The sequence below is a fragment of the Alligator sinensis genome, unplaced genomic scaffold (assembly GCF_000455745.1).
Source record: "Alligator sinensis unplaced genomic scaffold, ASM45574v1 scaffold354_1, whole genome shotgun sequence".
NCBI lineage: Eukaryota > Metazoa > Chordata > Crocodylia > Alligatoridae > Alligator > Alligator sinensis.
The window spans coordinates 775,678-799,988 of record NW_005842200.1 but is presented as its reverse complement, the minus strand read 5'-3'; the positions used below and the strand labels follow the sequence as shown (position 1 = coordinate 799,988).

Genomic DNA, 24,311 nt, shown 5'->3' with positions numbered 1-24,311 from the left:
AGAGACAGACTTCCAGCACAGGAGGACTGCAAGTTTTGCCCAGGAAAAAAAAAGTCTGGAGGCTGGTGCATCTAACAGGACAGAATTTCAGGTATATGGGCCGAGTCTAGCACAATTCTGGGAATAGTGTCAGCATTTTTTTTTGGATCTAGTTACCCGCAAAGCAATTGAAGTGATCAGTTATCTCAGAAAACAAACCATGCTGAAAGCTAGGGGATCTGTCAGAAAGAAAGGGAAACCAAGGGAAGGGTAACTGCAGGGCCATGACACACAGGACTGCACCTTGCCAATTATAACCATAGTAATGATCTCAGTGACAAGTCTCTTTTTTTCATATGCTAATTCAGTGATAAAAAAAGATGTTTCATTTCACCTGACATCAATTTGCTTAACATAACCCATAGTTATATGGCTGTCTCAATTTTCCAAATGGCTCAAAACTTTCACCCTAAAAGCTCCACCCCTTCTAGAGAAACAGGGGAAAAGAAAAAAGAAAAGAAACTACTAGCTTGCCCACAACCTTCCAAAAAAAGCTGTCTATTCATATGGTTGCTTCTTCCAAGGTGCTTCTCTTGAGACTTGGCTTATCCCATGCTAATTGATAAAGATAAAAGGCAGCTAAAAGAAGAGGATCCACACCAAATCTAAGTGGATCTTTGGGTGTTTTCTGCCAGGCTTATGACTAGACTCCTAGACACCTGCAGTGGGAAATGTCTCCTTTTGGTCTTTAATAATAGGCTCAGGTGAATACATCTGAAAACGCTCTCATGAATCCAAGAAAAGCAAAGAAAACAAACAAGGTGTAGAAACTATAAAAAAAATCATCATGGATTTAAATTTTAACCTTTTCATGTTATTAGAAACAACAAATTTCCAAACTCAGTTAAAGCAGCAGAACAATGCATGCAACCAAGGGGAAAGTCTTAATGATCAATAAAAGCAGCAAATACACCTGCATCATTTTAAGGGAGAACAAAAAAATGCCACTAGACTGGTTTAAGATATTTTACCCTACTGTTTATGATTCAGAAGCTTTCTAAAGGAAACATTTACATTTTGTGAAATACTGCACAATTCAAGCATTAGCCACAAAAGAGGATTCCCAAAGACACCTCTGAGGAAAATTTCAAAAAGAAATGTTCTGTCATTTCCATCTAATACATTTGTTCAATGGATACGTGAAGCCTAAGTGTGTTACAGCGGCAATGGATAAGACCCTGTGGCCCTACAAGATCACACAGTTATAACACATAATATGGTTTCAGAAGTTATCTAAAATACGGAAGGTGAAGTAATACAATATATCATCCAATGATAAAAATGTCACAAACAAAAAAATCACATTCTACTGGTTTTATGGATAGGGAAGTTTGTAAGTTATAAGGAGACATGATGGAACATTAGATTATTCAGAATACTTTGCAGACACATTTACATAGAAAAAAATTCTTATCTCCTCCTGTGCTCTACTCAGTTTCCCTTAACATAAAATAATTCAGTACCTGACACTGACAGTTAGAAAGCACACTCTTTGTTTCATGAACACACACATTTGCTTGCTCTTTGGAAGTCTATTATGAAAGATTTCTACTGAGAACAGTGGAACAACATTTTAGCTGTGTCCCTGAGCTCATGATTCACCAGTCCCCTCTTTATATCTAGTAACATGCTCCACATACTACACACACCACAGAAACTCCAAGTACCGTGCTCAATATAAGCCATTCCCTCAGTGGGTTCTTATAAATGAACACATTCTTCGAGTAGCAGCGGATTCTTTTATAGAGGTTGCATAAATAAGATGCAAAAACTGTATACGCAGTTATTTTCAATAGTTACAATCTGTTGGTTACTTGGTCTTCCCTCTATGTCAGCTAACTGCCTGCTGCCTTCAGTTCTGATCCTGATCCCTACCTTCTGCCACATCCAAATCTTACTCCTTTGCCAGTATTCCAAGTATTAGGGGTACAATGATAGATTTTTTGGGCTGATACCAATGGCCGATTATTAATGAGACATATCAGCCGATACCGATCTGATTGTTGATATACAGCCTGGCAGCTTGGAAAGCAGCGTCTGGCTGGTAAGCCTGTTGGCAGAGGGTGGAGGAGCAGATCAAGGCCCCTGTGGGGAGAGAGTGGGGCTGGCTGTGGGATGGAACCATGAACAGCTCATCCAGGAAGTGCTATGGGGGGTGGCTCCCACCACTGCATGCACCCCTGGGGGCACATGTCCCCCGGATCTGTGTATAGGGTGAGGGTAGGCTGCCACTATGGGTAGTGCTGGGCTCCTCCTGGAAGGGGGCTGGGCCAGAGCTATGCTTGGGCAGGGCAGCAGCAGCACTAGGAGGGGGGCTACAAGGTGGCATGTGGCATTTATTGGTGACATTATCGTCCGTATCAGCCAAAAAAGCCAATTGCCAATAATGTCAATTTTCCTTTTATCGGTGCCAATACAATATGGACCAATGTATCACTGCACTTCTACCAAGTATTAAGGAGTCCTCTACTGGCTAGATCAGGGGTTACCAACGTTTGTATGCCCAAGGGCACATTCAAATTTAAAATTAAAAGCAGTGGATGTCAATATGACAGCATTTTTTGTTGGAATAATGATTTTTACTGATCATGAAAATGTGCACAGGCACCCGAATAAACCTCAGGGGGTGCCATGACGCCTGTGGGCACCACGTTGGGAACCGCTGGGCTAGATGCTTTTCCTGTAGCTCAGCTAAAGAAGGTAAGCTACCTTGTAACAAGCAAATTTGATAAGGTGTCCATTGTATGCATTTTTTGGTGGCTGCCAGTGAAGATTCTAGGAAAAAGGGCTGGGTGCTCCCTTGGAAACAGAAGAGAACCGTGACTGACTGAGGAAGTGTATGTGTTACATGCCTGAGCAAGCAGCATTCAGAGCTGCCTGAAGCTACAGGTAGATTATGTGAAATTCTTCCCTTTCCAAGAGCATCCCCAGATTAACTAGCACCAGGTTGGTGGAAAGAGAAGACTGACCCTACCAGCAAAGCGCCATACCCAGGAACTGGAGATTAAGTTGCTATGGCACTCTTTCTGTTCTGCTCATGGCCAGTTTAAACAGACTACCAATCTCAACTGCAGAAAGGAGAAAACCAAATGTGGGAGTGAGTAAATCCATTAAATTTTAGACTCACAGTGCAAGGATCCAGAAGCAATGGTAGAGAGCAGCCCACAGAAAAGGGCTGAGCTGCACATTCTATGCTTTCAGGCTAGGGGTGCAAAAGGGACTTAGAGAAGAGATCCCTTTGGGTGGATGAAAGTGGAACAGTTTTGTAAAGCAGGATCATCAAAAATACGGTCCAAGGAATCTGGGGGCAGAGCTAACAGGTGAAGCCTACTGCAGGATCTAGGGCTACTGGACCCACAGAGGAATCAGCGAGGGCTGAGCTGACATAGCTCCCCTTGTCCTGACACACTTTGGCCCATCACTTATGCCACCAATGCCGCAGGTCCTCCTGCTGTCGGGTCTGAATCTGGCCTGAGAGGAGCCCTTCAGTCCTGATCTGGCCCATGGAGCATGGTGAGTTAAATGATCCTGCTGTATAGGAAACTATGAAAAAAGAGGAAGATATACAACAGTGTGGAGCCTGTTATACAATGGCTTAAGCATGTACAATCTTCTGCTTTTCATTCAAAGTGTGAGAGTTTACAAAGCCCAACTCTGTCCTGGACCCACCCCTTGTGGGAAGTGTGGCTGTCCCAAATTTGTAGCACGGCATCATGGATTTGCTCTTCCCAAGTTCAGAGATGAACAGACTTTAATTCCTTTAAAATAATTTTAATTATTTTTCCTCAAAAAACAAAAATCTAACTATAAGTATCCTAAATTATATAGCACATTTTCTGCAACAGAATGTGTATGACAGAGTTTCCATAATACAGTAATGCCCGCTACTAAAATCTACCTCAGACAAGCAAAAAGGAACATGCTCTAAAGTCCAAAGTAACAGGATGGTATCAACTATTCTTTAAATTGTGCATGCTGTATAGATTGAATTTGATGACTGTAACACAGATATCACATATTTTAAATCGTTAGGCAGAAAAATTCTGATGAAACATTTTCCATCAGAATTAGCCAGTTTATCAGAAGTGAAATGTTTCATGGGCATGGTCTGATTTTGACCAGGTTCTTTAGGAAACCAGATAGGGCTCCTGAGCCAAACTCCTGGCACCTGTGGTTCTGGGACAGCCTGACAAACAGATGCCTCTGGGGGTGGTATTTCAGTTAGATCTTTTTGGTTTTCATTTCAAACTGAAATAAGAGAAAATTCCAAACATCAAAGGACCTTGTAAAAAGAAATCCTTTTCTTTGCCCAGCTCTCACTTCCAACTAATTAGGGAAGAGCTGTGGAAGGTATAAATGGCAAAGCAAGAGGATAAAGGTGGATAAAACATGTTCCACATCTATTTGAAAGGAAAGGCTTATGAAAAAATACTATTTGTCACTTTCTGCTCATAAAATAAATAGGCTGTACTATTCCTGTAAGAAAAGGTACAATGAGAAAACACTAAAGTCTAGTTTAAATCACCAAATGTTCTGACACTCAGTGTAAAAGATTCCATCTTCAAACAGGCTGGGGCAATAATGGAACAATGACAAGAATAGGGAAACTACTGAAGCTACATAATAGTTTCTTAAGACCTCTTAAAATATACTCTTTGGCTTTTCCTATGTGGAATAATTGTCTAACCATGTTCCTTGCCCTTCCCCAAATCCTGCTCTTTCCTGCCTCGCAGCCTAACAACATATCATTGCTACTACAAACTCAACTTCTTTTGCATGCCCCCTGACATCAAATAATTTCAGCCTCACATAACTGATCCTGATGTGCTACAAGATGAGTGGTTCTCAAGCTTTTTCAGATTCCAGGTGGCAATCCTTCATAGCTTTTTCCAAATTTAGCAGCACCCTGGTTGAAAGCCACTGCTTTAGGCATTAGCAAGCTTGGGAACTCTAGTAAGAAAAGAGCTGGCAGCATTTTAAGCACTGCATCAATTAGATCTACTTGAAAAAAATTTGAATTGGGATTTCTAAAACTGTTCTAAATGCTGTGAGATATTTGAACGTCCAAATGGGAATTTAAGCCTAACTTCATTGTTTGATGAATCTGCCAATAGCAACTAATTCATAATTTTACTTCATATTCAAAATATATTCAGCGCTGGCAAGCATGGTAGTACTCTTACCCACAACTGTACTTGGAGTCATTTTATTTAAGAATGCCCTTGGACAAATAGAATAAATGCAGTTTGTCCTCGCCTATGCTAGTATTTAGCCAAGAACATCTACACCACCTAGAATTCAAAACATAACCTTGGGCACAACCCTACTCCAGGAGTCACATAACTTGTTGCTAAAAAATTAAGTGGGCATGCTAATAATAATGACAGTGGGAATGCTAATAATAATAATAATATCATACCATCTCCCTGTTCCCCACACACCGAGAACGCTCAGGTTAACTCACCTAAACACTAAGGCAGGGTTCGGCAACCCCTGGCACATGTGCCGAACATGGCACATGAGGCCATTTGCTCGGCATGCCACTGCCAGCCTCCCAGCCCCAGCCCCAACGGCTGCAGTGCTGGCACCTGCTGCCTTCCCGGAGCCGGGAGATAGCCGGGGCTGGGGCGGGCAGGCAGCAGCTGTTTGCAGCCTCCTGGCTGCAGCCTGCCCAGGTTCTGGGTAGCTGCTGATAGCCATGGAGCCCGGGCTGCCCAGAGCCTAGGCCAGCTGCAGCCAGGAGGCTGCAAACAGGTGCTGCCTCCTGGCCCTGATGTAATCTTTTTATGTAATCTTTTTTATGGTATATCTAGCTTTTGCAAACTATATCTAACTAAATACTTAAGGCAACTTGCAGATGCTGGGAGGGGTGTGGTATTTGTGTGTTAAAGAGATGCTTGCAGAGCACAGCGTGTGGGATGCGGAGGATTCCTGGAATGCCTCCCTAACACCAGCAGGATAATGTCTCCCTGACACTTGTAAGATAGCAAGAAGTTCAGAAAAAGGTCTCATTATAATGCTAAAAATCACACCCCTGGGCAGGGCAAAAGTATGTTAATGAAACATATATGTATGTAAATGAATTACATGGCTAAAACATAGGTATAGAGACATGCTCAGTAGAGAACATCTTATGTCAGTGGCTTGTAACCAATCACTGAGCAATACACTTGCAAACATATGTATAAAAGGTACCCAAAGGCAGAAACCGGTGGTGCTTGCTTTGCAAACGATTGCCAAGCACCCCTCTCTGCGCAGACTGGAAACAATAAAGATTAAGTTGGATCCTCCACCCCTGTGTGTTCATTGGCAATAGCGCACCGGGCACGAACTCACACTGTCCGTTGGGCACAACAGCCCCAGCCCTGGACCCCCCAGCCCCAGTTGCCTCCCAGCCTCAGCCCTGGCCCCGAGCTCCAGGAAGGTAGCCTCTGCAGAGCAGCATGTGGAACCTGGCATGGCAGGACACAGCAGGGAGGCACACGAAAGCTGTCTGCTGCTCCAAGCTCCCCATGCCACACTTCCCCTGCAGGTGGGGGCAGCAGCGAAAGGCACAACCCTGCACTGCTTCCCCCTGTGCACACGGGTGAAGTGTGACCAGGGCAGTGCAGGATTTGCAGCAGCAGGGAGTATGAGCACACAGTGCGCACCTGCTCTGCCACTCACACAGATCTGGGGGGTGAAGGTTGCCCCCTGCCCCCTGGGAGTGCACACTTCCACCAAGTACCGGCCCCACCCCCTGCCCAAGCCCACAGCAGGCAGCAGCATTGGGGGAGCCGGCTTCTGCTCCTGCTGCAGCAGCCACTGCCTTCTGTTGGGGGGGCAGGCAGGGAACTGCGGACCTGGCTCCCTGGGCCCGCGGCCCTGGCAACTGGGGGCCCCCTCCAGCAGGGCTGGGGGGCAAGGAGTATGAGCACGGCTGGGGGGTAGTGGCATGAGCACAGCTGGGGGCAGGGGCTTTGGACGGGGGGCAAGGGGCACAAGCAGGGCTAGGGGGCTGTCGTGGGGGGACCCACACAAAACAAATACACAAGATCAAAGTAAGTATCAGAAGTTTTACTTGTTTTTCTGGCATGCTGTCACTCCGGCACCTTCCACAGTAGTCATAGTGGTTTTCTTGGCACTCTGGGCAAAAAACATTGCCTACCACTTAAAAATCGCTGATCGGGGGTAAATCTGAACCCTCATGAGATGAAGATGCTTCAAAATGAAGTGTCTTCTGTAACTTGTGTCTCCTTGCCAGCCTCTGAGCTGTTTTCAGAATGAGAGGGGGGAAAGGGAACAGAGGGAATTTGGTCTGGGGTTTGTTCAGCCCTCGCTGGAGGGTGGGCTCCAGTTCACCCACCCCACCCTCCAGCACCACTAGAACGAGCTCCCTCTGCTCCCTCCCCCCTCCCATTCTGAAAACAGGGACATGCTGGAAGGGAGGAGGGGCTGCTGCCAAGGGAAACCAACTGCAGGCTCCCAGCCTACAGCTAGATTCTTCTTCCCCCTAGACCAAACAGGGAACTTCTGTTTGGTCTGAGGCAGTGGTACTTAACCTTTTTCCTGCCAGGACCCATTTGCAAAGATTCATGGTCTGTCCTGACCCACATCCCCTGGCTCTGCTGCTGCCCAACCCCCAGTCAGTCCCCTGTTCTCCTGCCCCTGCTGGTGTCCCTCACTCCCAACCCACAGCCCCTGCCTCCCCAGCCCTGCCAGAGGGGCCCCCACCTGCCCCAGTCAGGCCAGGTGGCTCCAGCTCACACAGGCAGCAGCAGAGCAAGTCTGGCCCTGGCACAGGCTAGAGGGAGGAGGAGGAGAGGCTTATGAAACCCCCCTGCCCTGGGCTGGGGCTGCTGCGCTGAGCCAGGCAGCCTGCTCATGGCGCCTCCCACCTCCCCAAGAAGTGTCTCCCAGCCATATTGCCCCCATGACCATTGGCACTGGCCCCAGTGCCACCAGACCAGCCACACAGCTCTCCCCCGCCATCTTCCCCCACTGGAAGGGGCAGGTGCCTTTCTGCTGCCCCTCTGCCCTCCTGCAACTCATGAGCCTTTGAAATATTCTTGCGACCACTTTTGGGTTGTGACCCACGAGTTAAGAAACACTGGTCTGGAGGATCATTGTAACTCAGAATGCTTCTACCAAGTGTTCTCAGTTACAGCAGGGACTTCCTATGCCTGAAGAAGAGTGACTGCACCCGACTTCTGTCTGTACCCTAAAGATTTAAGCTTCACATGAGACCACATAGCATCTGCCTATTGCAGTGGTTCTCCATGAAATGTCTTTCCAGGATGTCACACCATTGCCTGGTGGAACTGTCCTGCACTGGAAGCAGCTGTAGCAGGAGGGTGCACTCCTACTAGCATTAGGTTTATCACATATGAAGACTATGAACAGTTCAGTTTATCACATAACCTAACGCAGGCAGAAATGCTCTCTCCTGCTGCAGCTACTTTGCGGTCTGGCCCTGCATGTGCTCCCTGGGAACAGGTGCGAGAGGCAATTTCAGCTGGTGGTGACAGTGGCAGTAGCTCCACTGCAGCATCCTTGAAAAGGCCTCATGACACCCCTGTTGAGAACCACTTTATCAGACAGATGACATGAGAAAAGTCAAGTTCCTACCTGTTGTTTCCTGGCCAATTCGGAAACAGTCAAAATAGTCATATTGAGAATTGTATCTGCAAAAACACATGAAAAATCAAAACCACAAACCAAACTTTAACCATTTGATCATAGGAAAAATTTCTGCTACTAGTTCATTCTGCTGTATGATAGCTTTCAGAAACTATTCTAATATAAAAATCTGTAATAAATTGGGAAAGTTAAAAAGAACTGGAATATGAAATTTAGAAAACAGGAAGTTATTAATTCACTGAAATTCTGGAAAGATTATTTTTTTGAACCAAATTATTCAAACAAAAATTGCAAGAGCATGGAAAATAAGAAGTGCCTATTGCATCAAACAAATTTGAATGCACTACTGGGCAAATATAAAATTTAATACAAAACAAATGTTAAAAGTAAAATAATTTGAACAAATACCTGCTATCATTATCTGTCATCTTAAAGCAATGGGCTATTTAAATTAGTGAAGAGTGCACAAGAACACTGTACACATTTGTAGATTACTCTTCATACAAAGCCTAAAGTAAAAGTTGGTCAGAAAGTTGTGGTCAAATAAAAAGAGTGATTTAGAATCATGTGAATTTAACTATAGAGTTAAACTATAAACAATAGAGTTAAAAGGAATAAAGTCATTATAAAATTACCTAGGAGGTAATTTTAGGATTTTATTATGAGAATGAAGAATCTGAAAGGGGAAAAAAATTAGGTGTTTGGACATGGCATTTATTTCACCCCTATCATCCAAAGATCTCAGAAAACTTATCATATATAGCAAAATATGGCTTTTTCTCTTTCCTCAATTTGTGACTTTTTTCTTGCAAATGGATAAACTGAGGTGCAATATGGGGCAACTGCGTCAAGGTTCTATAATGGGTAGACAACGTTTTTTGGCCGGAGTGCCAAAAAAACACTATGACTACCTTGGAAGGTGCTGGAGTGACAGCATGCCAGAAAAATTACTAAAACTTCTGATACTACCTTTGATCTTGTGTATTTGTTTTGTGAAGGTCCCCCCACGACAGCCCCCCAGCCCTGCTTGTGCCCCTTGCCCCCCACCCAAAGTCCCTGCCTCCCAGCCCTGCCGGAGGGGGCCCCCAGCTGCCAGGGCCGTGGGGCCAGGGAGCCAGGTCCGCAGCTCCCAACCTGCCCCCAACACAAGGCAGTGGCTGCTGCAGCAGGAGCAGAAGCCAGCTCCCCCACTGCTGCTGCCTGCTGTGGGCTTGGGCAGGGGGTGGGGCCGGCTCCTGGTGGCAGCATGCACTCCCAGGGGGCAGGGGGCAACCTTCACCCCCCAGATCTGTGTGAGTGGCAGGGGAGGTGCACACTGTGGGCTTGTGCTCCTCCCCATGCTGCCCTCCCTTCTGCCTCTGAAGAGCAGCGTGTGGAACCCAGCATAGCAGGGCACAGTGGGGAGGCGCACGACAGCTGCCTGCTGCTCCAAGCTCCCTGCTGCCCTGGCCACACTTCCCCTGCAGGTGGGGGCAGCAGTGAGGGACACAACCCTGCACTGCTGCCTGTGCTGCCCCCGTGCACACAGGGGAAGTGTTACCAGGACAGTGCAGGGCTTGCAGAGCAGGCACCTTCCCTGTGTGGCCCGGCCCCTCTTTGCGCTGCCGCCCTGGGTCGCACATGCTGCGCTCCGGAGGGCCCACGGGAGGGCAGCATGGCTGGGAACACAGCATTTGCAACCCAAAGCAGCAGCACACAGAGGGGTCGTGCGGGGAAGCTGCCTGATACTGCAAGCCCCACAATTCCCTGGTCACACTTCCCCTGTGTGCACAGTGGCAGCACAGGCAGCAGCGCAGGGTTGTGCCCCTTGCTGCTGCTCCCACCTGTGGGGGAAGTGTGGCCTAGGCAACAGGGAGCTTGGAGCAGCAGGCAGCTGTCATGCACCTCCCCGCTGTGCCCTGCTGTACCGGGTCCCACACACTGCTCTGCAGAGGCAGAACGGAGGCTGTAAACAGCTGCTGCCTCCCCGCCCCAGCCCTGGCTGTCTCCCAGCCCCAGGAAGGCACAGGTGCCAGCACTGCACCTGTTGGGGCTGGGTGGCTGGCAGTGGCATGCCGAGTAAAATGGCCTTGCGTGCCATCTTCAGCACACGTGCCGGGGGTTGCCGACCCCTGTTCTATAACAAGATAAAGAGAAAAAAGGAGAGAGATACAAATTTACAATCTTCCACTCTCACCAACAGTAAAAAAACAACCCTTCTCCTAGGAAAACTCCACCCCCAACAAATGCGATGTTAATTGTAATGATAAACAGTATGAAATGGTGGGTTTTAAAAAGACACTATCAAATTTAAAATATTATTCCTTCCTGGCAAATACTATATTTACTACTTAGAAGCAACTTCCAATATTATAAATGAAAATTAACCAAAAAGATTAGGTATTTTAAAGGACTGTGTGCCTTTGACATGATTTTTCACATAGGCAATTTCACAGCTTCCCCTAAATAGAAATATGGGGTTTATTCCCAACCAAAATATAAACAAAAAACAGGAATCAAAATAATTTGTGGTTTAATTTAAGAGCTTTTTATATTATTTTATTTAAGTCAAGGCATAGTGTTTAAGGTCTATATCACACTACTTAATTAGGTGATTTAAAAATATTCCAATGGCATGCTTCGTCATACAATAATACTGATGTTATTCACCATTGTTCCTCATACACTTCTGATTATTAAAATTTAACCTCTGCACTAAGTAATTATGATACTAAATAAATAAAACCTTACACTGACTTTATTTACACTTTAGTTTAAATTTCAGGCTTTTATTTTACATCTCACTTGATCAAAGTGCCCTGCATTATCATTTTGGTATGTAAAGCTGGATTGATACTGTGCTCCCAAATTACCATGGGCTTTTGAAACAATTTTTTCACCAATCTGTATAACAAATACAAGTACTGTTCAAGGAACAATCGGTTGAGAAATTAGGTGTTCAGGTACTACAGTGATCAAGGCCACTTGAGTATCTAGACAGAACAGAAACCTGGAGCTATCATTACAAATGGGCAGAACCTCAAACATTCTTCTTTCCTATCCTCCAAATATTGATTTTATTTAATTCAAAAAGTGTGCAGTGCGTCATCTCTGGCAGAATATACAATACAACATTTATATGCACTTAATACAACATTCCATCAACCCAAGCCTACCAGGGCATAAGCTCTCTTTCTAATACATATATACACAAACAAAATATATTTTCCCCAGCCCCACGTCTACCGTTTCAATGACCATTTCAATTAAACAAAACACCCTTGACCAAATTCACAGACAGCAATTTTTCAGCATGTCAGACCATCCATTGGATTCAATTACTACTTGTCAGTGTCAAGCAGAAACTACTACTTAGTAAGTGGATAAATGGAGGCAGGACAGACAACAGTCTTAACCAGGGATGTCCAGCTTGTGGCCCACAAGCTCCATGTGCCCCATGAGGGTTTAAACTGCAGCCCTCAGATTCCTACCCAGTGAGTGCATCTACACATTTGCTTTACTGAGGAGTAGACTAATTACCTCCACAGTAAAGCATCACAGCCTACACATGTGTGGGCATTAAGGTGCAGTTGGTTAATTAACTCCACCGTAAGATAGGAATATGGAAGACAGTACTATTTTACAGCAGAGTACTTAACATGCAATCAAACAAACGTGTAGACTGATAGGGGCGGGCTGGGGCACAAGGGTGCCAAAGTGCAGGGGATACCTGCTAGCTAGCCCCACACTGTAGCACCCTCATGCCCCAGCCAACCCTGACACCACCACTTGGAGCCTGGGGCTGCCCCCCCGGGCCCTGTGCCAGCCTAGGGCTGCTCCACCCCAGCTCAACGTGCTGCACCCATGTAAATCCTGCATCCAGGAGAAGCTGACTCTGATGCAAACTGTGCTGGAGTTTATTACACTGCATTAACTGTATGTGTAGATGCACCCAGTTGCTGCCACCCCTTCTGCTCTGGCTGCAATAGTAGTGGGGACTCCAAAATACCCCCTCCCTCTGACTTCTGCTTCCTACTCCTGCTCTAGGAAGGAGGGTGTTGCAGCACAGTGCAGCCTGCAGTGCCAGGGGAGCCTCCAGCCCAGGGTGCGTGAACGGCACAGTGTAGCAGGGGAGCTCGTGACATGGTGAGCCAGGGCATGCAGTGCAGCAGAGAGTCATGGGGTGCAGCAGCAGGGAGGGCAAAAGGTGCAGTGATGGGAACACCTGGGCATGCAGTACAGCAGGAGAGTCCTGGAAGCACAGTGCTGCAGTTGAGCACAGGGAGTAGCAGTGGTAGGGATGTGCAGCCCCCGGGACCCATGTCCCCTGCTGTTGTGGTTCCTGCCAGTGTGGCCTGAGCAGTTTATGGCCCCTGGCCTCTTAGAAGTTGGAGAGCTCTACTTTAAACCAACAGTTACCAAACTTTTTGGAGTAATAAGATACCTGTCAACAGTCAAAACATCCTGCAGACGTCAGCACAGCCTTATTGGCTTTAATTGAAATAGAAAAAACCTGAGAGGTAAGACAGTATGATCCATTTACCATGGGTTCAAGGGCCACAACTTGGGAATCACTCGCCTATTTATCCATCCTTGCAGAATTTAAATTACGGTAACAGAAAGCTTAGTGGGATTTTCAAAAGTTGCTTAATACCAATTCAACGCTGCTTCCTTGAAATCAGTTGTGGGGTGGGAGGATTACAACCGACTTAACTGGAAATAGAGTTAGGCCCAGACAAGCTCTTATAACAATCCCACACAAAGTTTTCATTTGCAGTTCTGAACGAAACCTTTGTACCATGAGCCAATACGGTACTATCTTCTGGGTTATCAGACCGACCACTCGAATGTTTAAGTTGTTCCTAATGTTGTTACTGCTTAAAACTTAGGACTGGTAAGAGCACTGTGGGGAACTGTGGAACTGGCAAGAATAATATCAATATAATTTGGTTTGGGACACCTGCTAACAGGAACAGATGGTATGAATGCGGCAAGGAAAAGAAAAAAGAGTGAATGGGGAGTGGAGTAATGGATACTTCCCCTCTTCCCCACAGTCAATACAGCATGAGGCTGTGGGATGGAAGAGGAGTCAAAGGGATGAATTATCCCTTCTCTCTCTCTCATTTATCAGACATACTTTCTTGTCAGAAGCAGATACTGATAATGGAACAACTCCACAAGACCTGTGGGATCAGTGACTTCCACTTTCCCTGTGGGTGGGAATGGATATCTTATCAAGGTATTGCCCCACATTATTGCACTGATGAGTTCCAGTTCCACAATCTGTATCACACCTAATAGTCAGAGACCAAAGGTTCTTATTCTCCCTTCACATCCATAAAATGTATATTTGAATATGTCCCTCCTTACAATCAAAATTGCGGACAGAACCCAAAGACCACGACTGCTGAAGGAATAAGGAAAAAGTTCAACTGCTTTTCCAAAAATACAGATCTAAGAATTCCTTTCCAGACAGTACAATGTTACCCTATCTGCACTGCTGTGATATGAATAAAGTAGCAAGCAGGAGCAAAAATTGCTGTTTTTAAAAAAAAGTAGTGATAATCTTTGCAATGAACTACCTTTGTTCTTCTGTATTTCCACAGCATCTGAAGCAACACATGCATTCCAGTCAGGTGAATTAAAGCAACAATCTGAATATTTGATTTGGCATGTTAGACAAATGACCTGCCTTTGACCCTCATCACAGGCAGTTTACTTCCCAGTGACTCAAACAAAGAGTGCTCTCTTCAAAACACCACCTTATACAACTCAACAAAGCTACTGCTCTCCAAAATAAGAAGATAAGTTTCACTGAAATTGCTACAAGGCAACCTGGATTAATATAACAAGAGCCATACATGTCAGATCTCTCACTCCCAAACAATGGCAGAGAAAAAACAGTTTAACTAAACAAAAGCCCAACAAATTATCTGCATTCCATTACCATCCATCAAAATCATTTACAAAAAAAGAACTGAAGCTAGCTAAAAATAGGTTTATTTTGTTGTAGTCACAAAATTATACATGCATACAGCTGAGGCACAAAAAATTCTATAACGTGTATATAATTGACGGAAGCATTCACTATACAAACCGCCAAAGAAATACTAACAGTGAGAATTTTAAAGCAAAGCTGGGCAAAAATGAAATTCCTACATGTATAACATAGTGCTAGTGATCAATAACAACAGCTCCTGTCTATGCATGGAAATAGACTATGGAGATAAACTTTAAAACAACAAAATTTAAGAGCTTTCAGGTTTTTTGAAAATCAGGCACCCAAAAAACTAAAGAACTCAAAATCACTAATAATTTTTCAAATCTAAGTTTATGACACTATTTCTGATCAAACAGATTTGTAGTAGTAAGCATTCACTCTAAAAATATGTCTAGCAGGAATTCAGTGGCAATGTTCTTGAAAAAACATTGTTAAACAATTCCACAGTCTGATTTTTTTTTTATTTTAGTGACATAAAATCAAGGTAGAGACAAATACACGAGAAAAAAAATTACCCCCACAAACCTCAATTTAGTTTTAGAAGGAAGCTGCCTCTTTACCTTTTAGGTTCAGTCAAGTATTTCCCTACTCTAATAGCAATTTAGAAAAATTTAAACCATAATAATGACATATTAGAAATCACTGCTCTCCTTTACTCAGCTACGCATAAACCTATTCATATGACACAACACATACATATTGGGTCTTAAAAAATGCAGATGGAGGCATCATTCAGTATTTAACAACTAGAATTGGAAAAGCACATTAGATAGAAATGAGTTTTTTGTTGTACCCATGTTTGGTCTAATAACATAGGCAGGCAAGAGTCTTTGAGTAGATGTGGTATCTTTTATTAGACCAACTGAATAGTTGGAAAAAAATTTCTTGGCAAGCTTTCAGGCGCAGTCACCCTTCTTTAGGCATGAAGACTCTCCAAGCCTGAAGAAGGATGGCTGCGCCCAAAAAGCTTGCCAAGAAAATTTTTTCAACTACTCAGTTGGTCTAATAAAAGATACCACATCTACTCAAAGAATCTTGCCTGCCTTAGATAGAAATGTTCATTTTGGGGAAAATTCACGAACCTGAAACTTTGCAGTTATTAAGGTTTTCAAAATGTTGCATGTGATTTAGAGAGAAAACCCCAAGCAACTTTGAAAACATAAGGGTGGGTGCAACTGTCCTATTCCACCAACTCTGTCTTCTTGTGAGCCCTTTGAAGCCACGGTGACTATACTAGGGATTAAATTATTCCAATGTTTTCATCTTTACCTTCCCTACTTCCTGCAGACTATGCCATTATCAGCCACCCAGAATCTATCCTAAAAGTGTGCTATGCTTAAAACTGCAGTATATTTGCTAGCCTTCATTTAGAAATTGTATGACATGAACACTCATTCAATGCCACCTATCCTCCTTTGGTTCCCCAAATACCATTAGTTTGAAGCTGACGTTCTTTATTTGCTTTTGATTGCCTACTGTTAGCATGAATTACTGGATGGTTTAGACTCAAAATGCCCTGCAGTTTGCCTCTGGTTAGCAATTATCTGAGTTCCAAAGCACACACTTAAGGATGCGAGCTTTCTCTATTTACAGTGCATTTCCAAATGGCGAACTTCTTCCACAGCAAATCTTAGAAGACTGTGTGTTATCTAAATAGTTCCGAGTCAGTTTTACCCTTACACACAGAGAAAAGTGGTGAAACATTTTGGTTTTTTTGAGAAAGATATTAGACAGGAATTGTTATGAGGACAGGAAAGCATTTTCTCCCCTGACTCCTGATGTAAGATTTGTCAAGCAAGTCTCATCTCTAAGCCGTCTTATACAATCAATACAATAAATTGGAAAACACTTACGGTTGATGTGATCGATGTAGTAGACACCGATCTGAGGATCGTATGCAGCCTCCCATCCCAACGGCAGTTCATCCCCCACACAATCCGCAAATGACAAGGGCTTTGTTAACCTAAAAATAAATTAATGCATTTAAGCACAATAGTATTTTTTCCTGGTTATCTCAGCAACTGCACTTGTTCATTTCATAACCCTTTCCATATCTAGAAGCTGCCATTGGTTAGCAGATGTAAAGGAGGAGGACAGAGGAAATCCAAAAATAACATCACATTTTAAAGACTTTCCAAGAATGCCCTTCTAAATGTATTACCTGAAAATCTTGGATAAATTACCCCCCCAAATTCCTTTCTTTAGCATCTAGGAAATTCAATACAGCATCTTCCACCATAGACTCCCCAGTAGCCAGCAGTAAAAAAAAACAACCTTCCTCTTTGCCTGGAAGGTGGAAGGACCTAAGCCTTTCAAACCTTGATCTCCTGTTTACCAGTGTTCTGCTGTACTCATAAGGTCATCCTCCTTGGGTGATCATGCACAGAAAGCTAAGAGAATTAAAAGTACCTAAACAAGGCAAAGTGTGCCATACACATCATTATAATTCTGTTGAGCATTTATCCTTGAAAAAACAAGTAGAAGCAAGAAGCAGGATTACTACATTTTTGGAAGAAATGTCTAAGTATAAAGAGAAAGAGTAGGTGTGCGTGTACACAAGTGTGGAATTTGCTACTTTTGAGGAAAGAAATTCTCTACATTGGTTAATAACTACTTTTACACAAAACCCACATTTCTGATGATAAGTGTGATATGGGAATAGGACAGAGTTTAAAACAGACAGTCTCTTCCACAATTAAGGCTGGGAAAAAAACCCTTTCCATTATTATAGTTTTGGTTCAGTGAAAATGAAATGGGTTTTATATTTTCCTGCTAAAAGACCAGAGTCTGAATGCTTTATAGGTCATTGATATATTCTTAAAAGAGATAAGGAGGGGAGAAAGGATTTTGGATTTTATTGTCCTTATAACATTAACAGTTTAATATATTACACATTGCTAAGATTGGAGGCTAGGTCAAAGTGAGCTTGCTAAGAAATAATCACAGTATACACTAGCAGCACTTAACTGCATGGACCATGCTCATTTCAGCTTCAGTTTAATTTTATTCTGAAGCCTGCGGTGAGAGGTCTCCTGTTATTGTCATTTCACTATTATAAATGTAATGTGACACACAAACCCTTACAGCAGGGTTGTCCACCTGGTGGCCCACAGGCTGAAGGGATACGTTGCAGCCCCTGGGCTCCTGCCTAACTGCAGCTCCTCTCTATTACTCCCACTACAACTACAGCCAGTCTCCAGGCTCCCTCCCCCAGCTTTTGCTGCCTGCTCTCACCCCAGGGGGCAGGGCAGGGAAGCACAGCACTACCAGGAAAGCTGAGGTTGTCTGGGGCGACACAGTGCAGCAGTGAGGGGCAGTACCCATGCAGTGCAGCAGATTAGGAGGCTCCCATGTGGGGATGGGTGGGGGCAGCTGCACACTGTGGCTTACCCTAGTGTGACCTGTGGACATGTAAGCCCTATAGGTGACTCACAGGGTGTTCAGCCCCTAGCCCTTAGAAGCTGGGCAGCCCTGCCTTACCACAAAAGAAAAAAAAAGAAAATGACCCTAATTCCTTCCCTCCCTCTTCTTTTTTAATTTGTTGCAATTATTTTGAGATTTGTTATGTGATAAGGTGTGCCAAGGGGGAGAGTTTGGTGCAGGATTACAAGGCTGTAAGAATACATTTATACTTTCTTTCTTTAGCCAAAAGAACATTTATGTTTGTTTAAAGTCAATGCTAGTTCCATTTTAAGAATACACATTTTTAATGCAGCTGGTCTTCCAGGGAACCAGAGCACTAGTTTGGTTTGGAAACTGATGGTCCAAAAAACAGAACTGTTATTAGTATTATAAGGTGTGACCTATCAGATGCTTAAGCAAATAACCAACTTCCTTTGAACACAAATGGTTACTTACATTCTGAGGTTTTGCAAAATGGGGCCCAAGGCAAGTAACTGACAGAAAAGCAGTTCAGGCATCATTCAATGACTAATTTTTAGACATCGGTACAACCATCAGTGGTGACATTTTAATCTAATGAAGTATTTGGCTATTTGGCTATATTTTTTATGCATCTGATGCTAGGCCATGGAACAGAATAGTGATGATTTTGATTTTAGATGCCAATGTTTAGACAAGTGAAAGCTTTTATAGTTTTGAGTGCATGGACTGTCACCCCTCCTATTCAATTACGGCAGGTCACTGAACACATCCCACCTCCTCCTATTACTTCAGACACAAAGTTCAAGATGCATTCATATCAAGAAAACTAAAACAATACAAAAAGTCACTAAATACAAAAACCTCTACACTTCATGGTAAACCTACTAGATTACAACCCATTTACAGAAGTTGACATAAAGAAAAATAAAACTGAAAAAAAAGAGAATAAATTCTGGCTAAGGTTCTCAGTGACTTATCTTTCATTTGTATATGTAATACAAACACTTTTGGGGAATAATCAACTTTGGATCGGCCAAAAAAGCTGCTACCTATAAATAAATGTCACCTATAGATTCACGTGGAAATGTCATTCTGTTTAAGAACTGCTACATTTAACTTGAAATATAATTGGTGCCTAACTTCATAAGAAAAATCAATCCCCCTCAACATTACAAATCAATTAAAATCTTGTTAACATTTTAGCTGCCTTCACTGTTTCCCTAGAAGCCTAAGGGCTTGTCTACACAAGGAATTTACTTTGCACTAAACCTATACAGTATTGTGCTCAAAGCATTTGTGTCTACATGACGTAATTAATTAGTCCAGAGCTACTGACAGGATACTACACAATACTGTTTTTGAAAGAAAAGAAATTTAGCTTTACAGTAAGTCACTGAGCAGTGATCTGTGCTGCATGGTACTGCATTTATCTGGATAGTGCACACCCCTGAACAAGACACACACCTTGGTTTGGGTAGGTAGAATGAAGAAAAAAAGATTTTTCCAGGGTCAAAAAAGCTTTTTCAGCCAAGCCAGTGCTGAATCCTCTAGCTGTATAGAGCAGGGATGGAGTCCCATCTACAGCATCACTTGCTCCTCATTTCCCCAGCTCACCCAACACAGCTACTGCCAATTTGGCAATGGTTGAGAGATGTTTAACCCTGTAGCCATATTGATCCTGTAGCAGGAGAGGGCAAAGTGATGTTAACAGAGGGACTCTGCCTCTGCTTCGTGGGACCAGAGGATTCAGCCCTCGGTGAGCTGGTGCCAAGCATTGCCTCCTGTATTTTCCTGCCTCCTTTCAAGCCTGGAATTCAGTTTCCTCATTTAAGCACCCCGATTTTGGTTGGCTATTTTTTGGAGGGAAACACGTGTGGGGGTATGCAAAGAAATGTGGTATTTGCTGGTTCTCCAGGTGTCTTCCTACTTTGCTTTCCAACCTGGCCAGCTAAGCAGTCTGTTTACTTGCACACCCTTTATCTACAATGACTCATAGTGAAACAAGACAGCTGTCCATTTATGCATCTATTAAACAGCATCTCATTGCAAAGTAAATGAATGTAGGCAAACCCTATTTAATATTAGAATACACACTTTTTTAATCTATCTTCAAAATCCTTCATTTTTAGTCTGAACAATAATTAAATATATACTCCAAAAATTAACCTTAACTCTACGATTACGATATTAAGTACAGAATTACGAGATTGTATTCTGAAGTAAAAGTGCTGAAATACAAATATTACAGAGAACTAATTCATGGTACAAACACATAAATATTGTCCAGTAAATATTAAATTAAACATTGCAGTAGTAACTTATTTCTGGGAGTCCCAGAAATCCCAGCTAGTGTCCTGGCTCTTCCATTGCATTAACTCTCCATTTCCCTGGCCCTTTTTTCTGAATGTCCATTTTTAATCAAATATTCTCCTCTCCCCACTGGAGGTCACTCTCCTGCTGCTTGACTGGTCAGTTAGACATTCTACCCTCCTATGATCATTTCTCATAAGTCCTCTGGTCACAGATAAAAACGGGAGTGGACAACATCCCACAACACATGCAGATGCAGTAACTGAGATGGTGAGAAAAATAACAAGACCACAGTAAAAATGGTGCAGATGGCCTGGTCCCTCACAAAAATCTGAAAAGTTCAAGGGGCAGTGGAAAGCAGCAGGAACGTAAAGTTTTGTAGGGTACAAAGAACAGACAGACCCAGACCCAGACTTGAAGGAGGCTTGCCACAACCCTAATCAGTGAGGGAAGTAGGACCACAAGATCGTGCACTTTACTGTCCAACAGAAGGGGACTTCACAGCCCCCAAATCCATACTGTATGTTTAGAACTGTCCCTGGAAAAATATGTTAAATATTACCAGCTTTGTGCATCTCACCACCAATACAAAGTCGGTGGAGGCGGTCCCTTGAAGTCGAGGATGATGTCCTCAGGTAACTGAGGAACTTGATCCTGGATGCACACATTCTTTGGCAATGGGGGCACATTGTTGCGCAGGGGAGTGGGATTCACAGCCCCAGGTTGGTCACTCTTTCTTATTTCGACCGCAGGAATGGTGATCCTGCTGGGTGCAGTTTCCCAGCCAAGAGAGATGCAACAACCTATTTTTGGGGCACCTTTTCTAGCCCCCTCCCCATTGGGGTGAGCACAGAGTATCCTAAAAAGGACTGCTCAGTCGCGGATGCAGTTGCCAAAGGACACCCATGTCCAAACACAGGTGCCTGATGACCATCACGCATCCACCGTCTGTGTGCAGATTCTTGGCTGGGGACCTCCAGGTATCACAGCCCTGCCCCTGTCAGCAATCCTCCATCGCCACAGGGTTTTTGCACCTGATAGAAGCTTATGCGTGGCATGTTTAGCATGGGGACTCCGGTGTGCAGTTGGGTCCGCACAGTCTTGGCGGTTGATAGCCGGGTTCAGTGGCATGGCGAACCACAACAACAACTGGGGCCACTTCTTCATTGCAGCCGTCTTCCACCATCACAGATGTTGGGGCTGCAGCCTTCTTCTGCCTGCTCTGCCATTGAAGACTTCTTGGATTGTTCTTTGTCTGGAACCTCCCCCTCGACCTTACTGCCATGGGTGGCCCTACCAGGAGTGTGGGCTCCGGACAGCATCGCTCTCGAGGTCATTGGAACACGCAAGCCTCTCCACCATGGCAAGATGACAATCCTCAGAGAGAACCGATACAAAGACAACATTACAGTCAAACAGATGGCTGAAACAGGAAGAGATGCTGACACCTAAATGTTACAGAAGCAGTACTAGACCTAAACACAAGGATCTCTCAGGCTTGAAAAACTTCCACTGATCTATTATCTGTAAAACACCATACATGGTAGATTATATATAATATGGAAGTGCATTACCCATGGAACAAACATGTGCCATACTTAAAGAGAAAGATGACTTAAAAATCCTTATTTAAGAGTTCTGTGCTTTATGTAATAGACAAATGAAATATAACTTGAAAAGTAATATTCATTGATAACATATACTTAGAATATTTGAGGTGATATTGCCTCAACTTCAATGCCATTTTTGTTTAGGTCCCCTCCATCAGCTCCCCAAATCACTTCATATTACTACACTTTATTGCAGTATACAGGCTGACCTACACTCCCAGTACTTAAAGAACAATGTTAGACCATGTCCTAAGGCAGGGATGTTCAACTTCCAGCCCCCAAGCCAGATCTGCATCACAATGCCATGTCATCTACCATGTGGGTCTCCCCACGTCTGAAAATTTCGCAATGGGGGCACAGTGGTAATATTATCTGAAGCTCCCCTACTGCCAAATTTCTGGACTCAATGGGAGCCCGATGTGCTAGAATCATGCCAGTGCACAGGGTCAACTTGGCAAACAGCCAGATCCAGCACGCAAGGTTAAACCAGCATACAGCTGTAACCAGCATGTGAGATTAGGCCATGTGAAGCCAGGCCAGCATGCCAGATTGCATCCACAGGCCAACCACGCATGCAAGATCCAGTCCATGAGGCCAAAAGGGCCAGAATGTTGAGCACCGCTGTCCTAAGGGAATACCAGAAGACACCCAATTTCATTATACTCATGAGCAAGCTAGGGAATGTTTTAGAACTGCAATATGCAAACAAACAAAATAACTATGTCATTACCAATCACTTGATAAATGGAAAACTAGAAGGCAGTTAAGATTTACACACTGAAGAGTAATGCTACCATTCCAACTCTATATATTAATTTTTAGGTACTAGACCAATATGGAAGTATTAAGTATGTCATACAATTTCCAAAGAACAAAAATTGTCGCCTGTCGAATTCTATAGTGAGACACAAAAGAACTCAGAAGTACTAACAGCACTTGATAACTCATCTCAGACATAACCATGCAAAGGATTAGGGCCCACAGACAAATTTGGAATTCCAATTTTCTTTCATTTTAGTTCAGTGCCAACAAAAATCATCTCTTCCATAGTTTTAAGTCTACTGGAAAGGTAAAATTGAAATAGCTCCCAACCACTTGTAAAAACTGATGTATAAATATCATTAATAATCTCTATTGTGCTCTACCCTTCTGACCACAGGAATAAGGTTGTGCATTAAAAGCTAACAAAAAGGCTAGTTATAAAATGGAAAGGTAACAGCACAGATTGATGATGTGACAAAACTACACGATTCTATTTGGTTTGCCCTAAACTCTATAAGGACCTATTGATGTGTTGTCTTCCCTGGAAAATCTCTTGGATAACCATGGTAAAGGAGGAAAAGTTTGTGTCTCAGGCCTGAGGCCCAAAAATATGTGTAGTCATTTTCTCATGCTAGAGAAGTAGACACTGTTTCTTGATTAGGAAACAAATACCCTGAGGTATTTCATACTTCCTAGGCTAGCTTGTGGTTATTGATGTATGCTTTCCATAAAATATGCATTTATAAAGGATAACTTAGAACAGGGATTTTCTAGTTTTTCAGGCAGCCAGTTGAGAACTGTGGAGTCCCCCAGCGGCGGGTCAATAAGTGGGAGGGCGTCCTCCTCTGACGGCCAGTTACTGAGCGCGGGGGGGGTGTTCCCTGTGCAGTGCGTGGCAGTGAAACCAGAAGTGGTGGCAGCAAAACTGGAAGTGCCAGCGGCTTCTCCACACCACTGCCGCGTACCCCCTGGGGCCTTTCAAAGTATCCCCATGGGTACGTGTACCCCTGGTTGATTTAATAGAGTTCATAGACATTTGGGCTGGAAGGGACCTTGTAAGATCGGGTCCAGCCCCCTGCCCAAGGGGCAGGAAGTCAGCTAGCGTTAAAGGATCCCAGCAAGATAAATGTTTTTGAAAGCGTCCAGAGTAGGCGCTTGCACCACCTCTGGGGGGAGTCCATTCCAGGCCTTGGGGCTTGAACAGTAAATAAGTTTTTCCTTATGTCCAGCATAAAATGGTCTTGCAGGAGTTTGTGACCATTGGACCTTGTCATCCCCTGGGATGCTCTGGTGAACAGGTGTTCCCCCAGATCCTGATGTACACCCCTTATAGATTCATAGATGCTAGGGTTGGAAGGGACCTCAATGGATCAAGTCTGACCCCTGCTCGTGGCAGAAAAAAGTGGTGGGGTCATGTGACCCCAGCCAGGGGCTTGTCCAATCTCTTCTTGAAGACCCCCAAGGTAGGGGAGAGCACCACCTCCCTTGAAAGCCCATTCTAGATTCTGGCAACCCTAACTGTGAAGAAGTTCTCTCTCATGTTCAACCTAAATCTACTCTCTATCAGCTTGTGGCCGTTGTTCCTGGTTATTCCAGGGGTGCTCTGG

At 43.9% G+C, this 24,311-nt stretch overlaps 1 protein-coding gene across 1 annotated transcript in view; it reads right to left on the bottom strand.

The window, feature by feature from the left end:
• WWC2 (WW and C2 domain containing 2) overlaps positions 1–21,694 on the bottom strand; it is a 105,572-nt gene extending 83,878 nt beyond the window's left edge. Inside the window, exons 1-2 of the mRNA XM_025207589.1 lie at positions 21,630–21,694; positions 16,492–16,601 (exon numbers count right to left, since the gene is read on the bottom strand). Of these exons, the coding sequence (XP_025063374.1) occupies positions 16,492–16,601; positions 21,630–21,694 (175 nt within the window). The remainder of the gene's footprint in view (positions 1–16,491; positions 16,602–21,629) is intronic.
• Between the last annotated feature and the right edge of the window lie 2,617 nt (positions 21,695–24,311).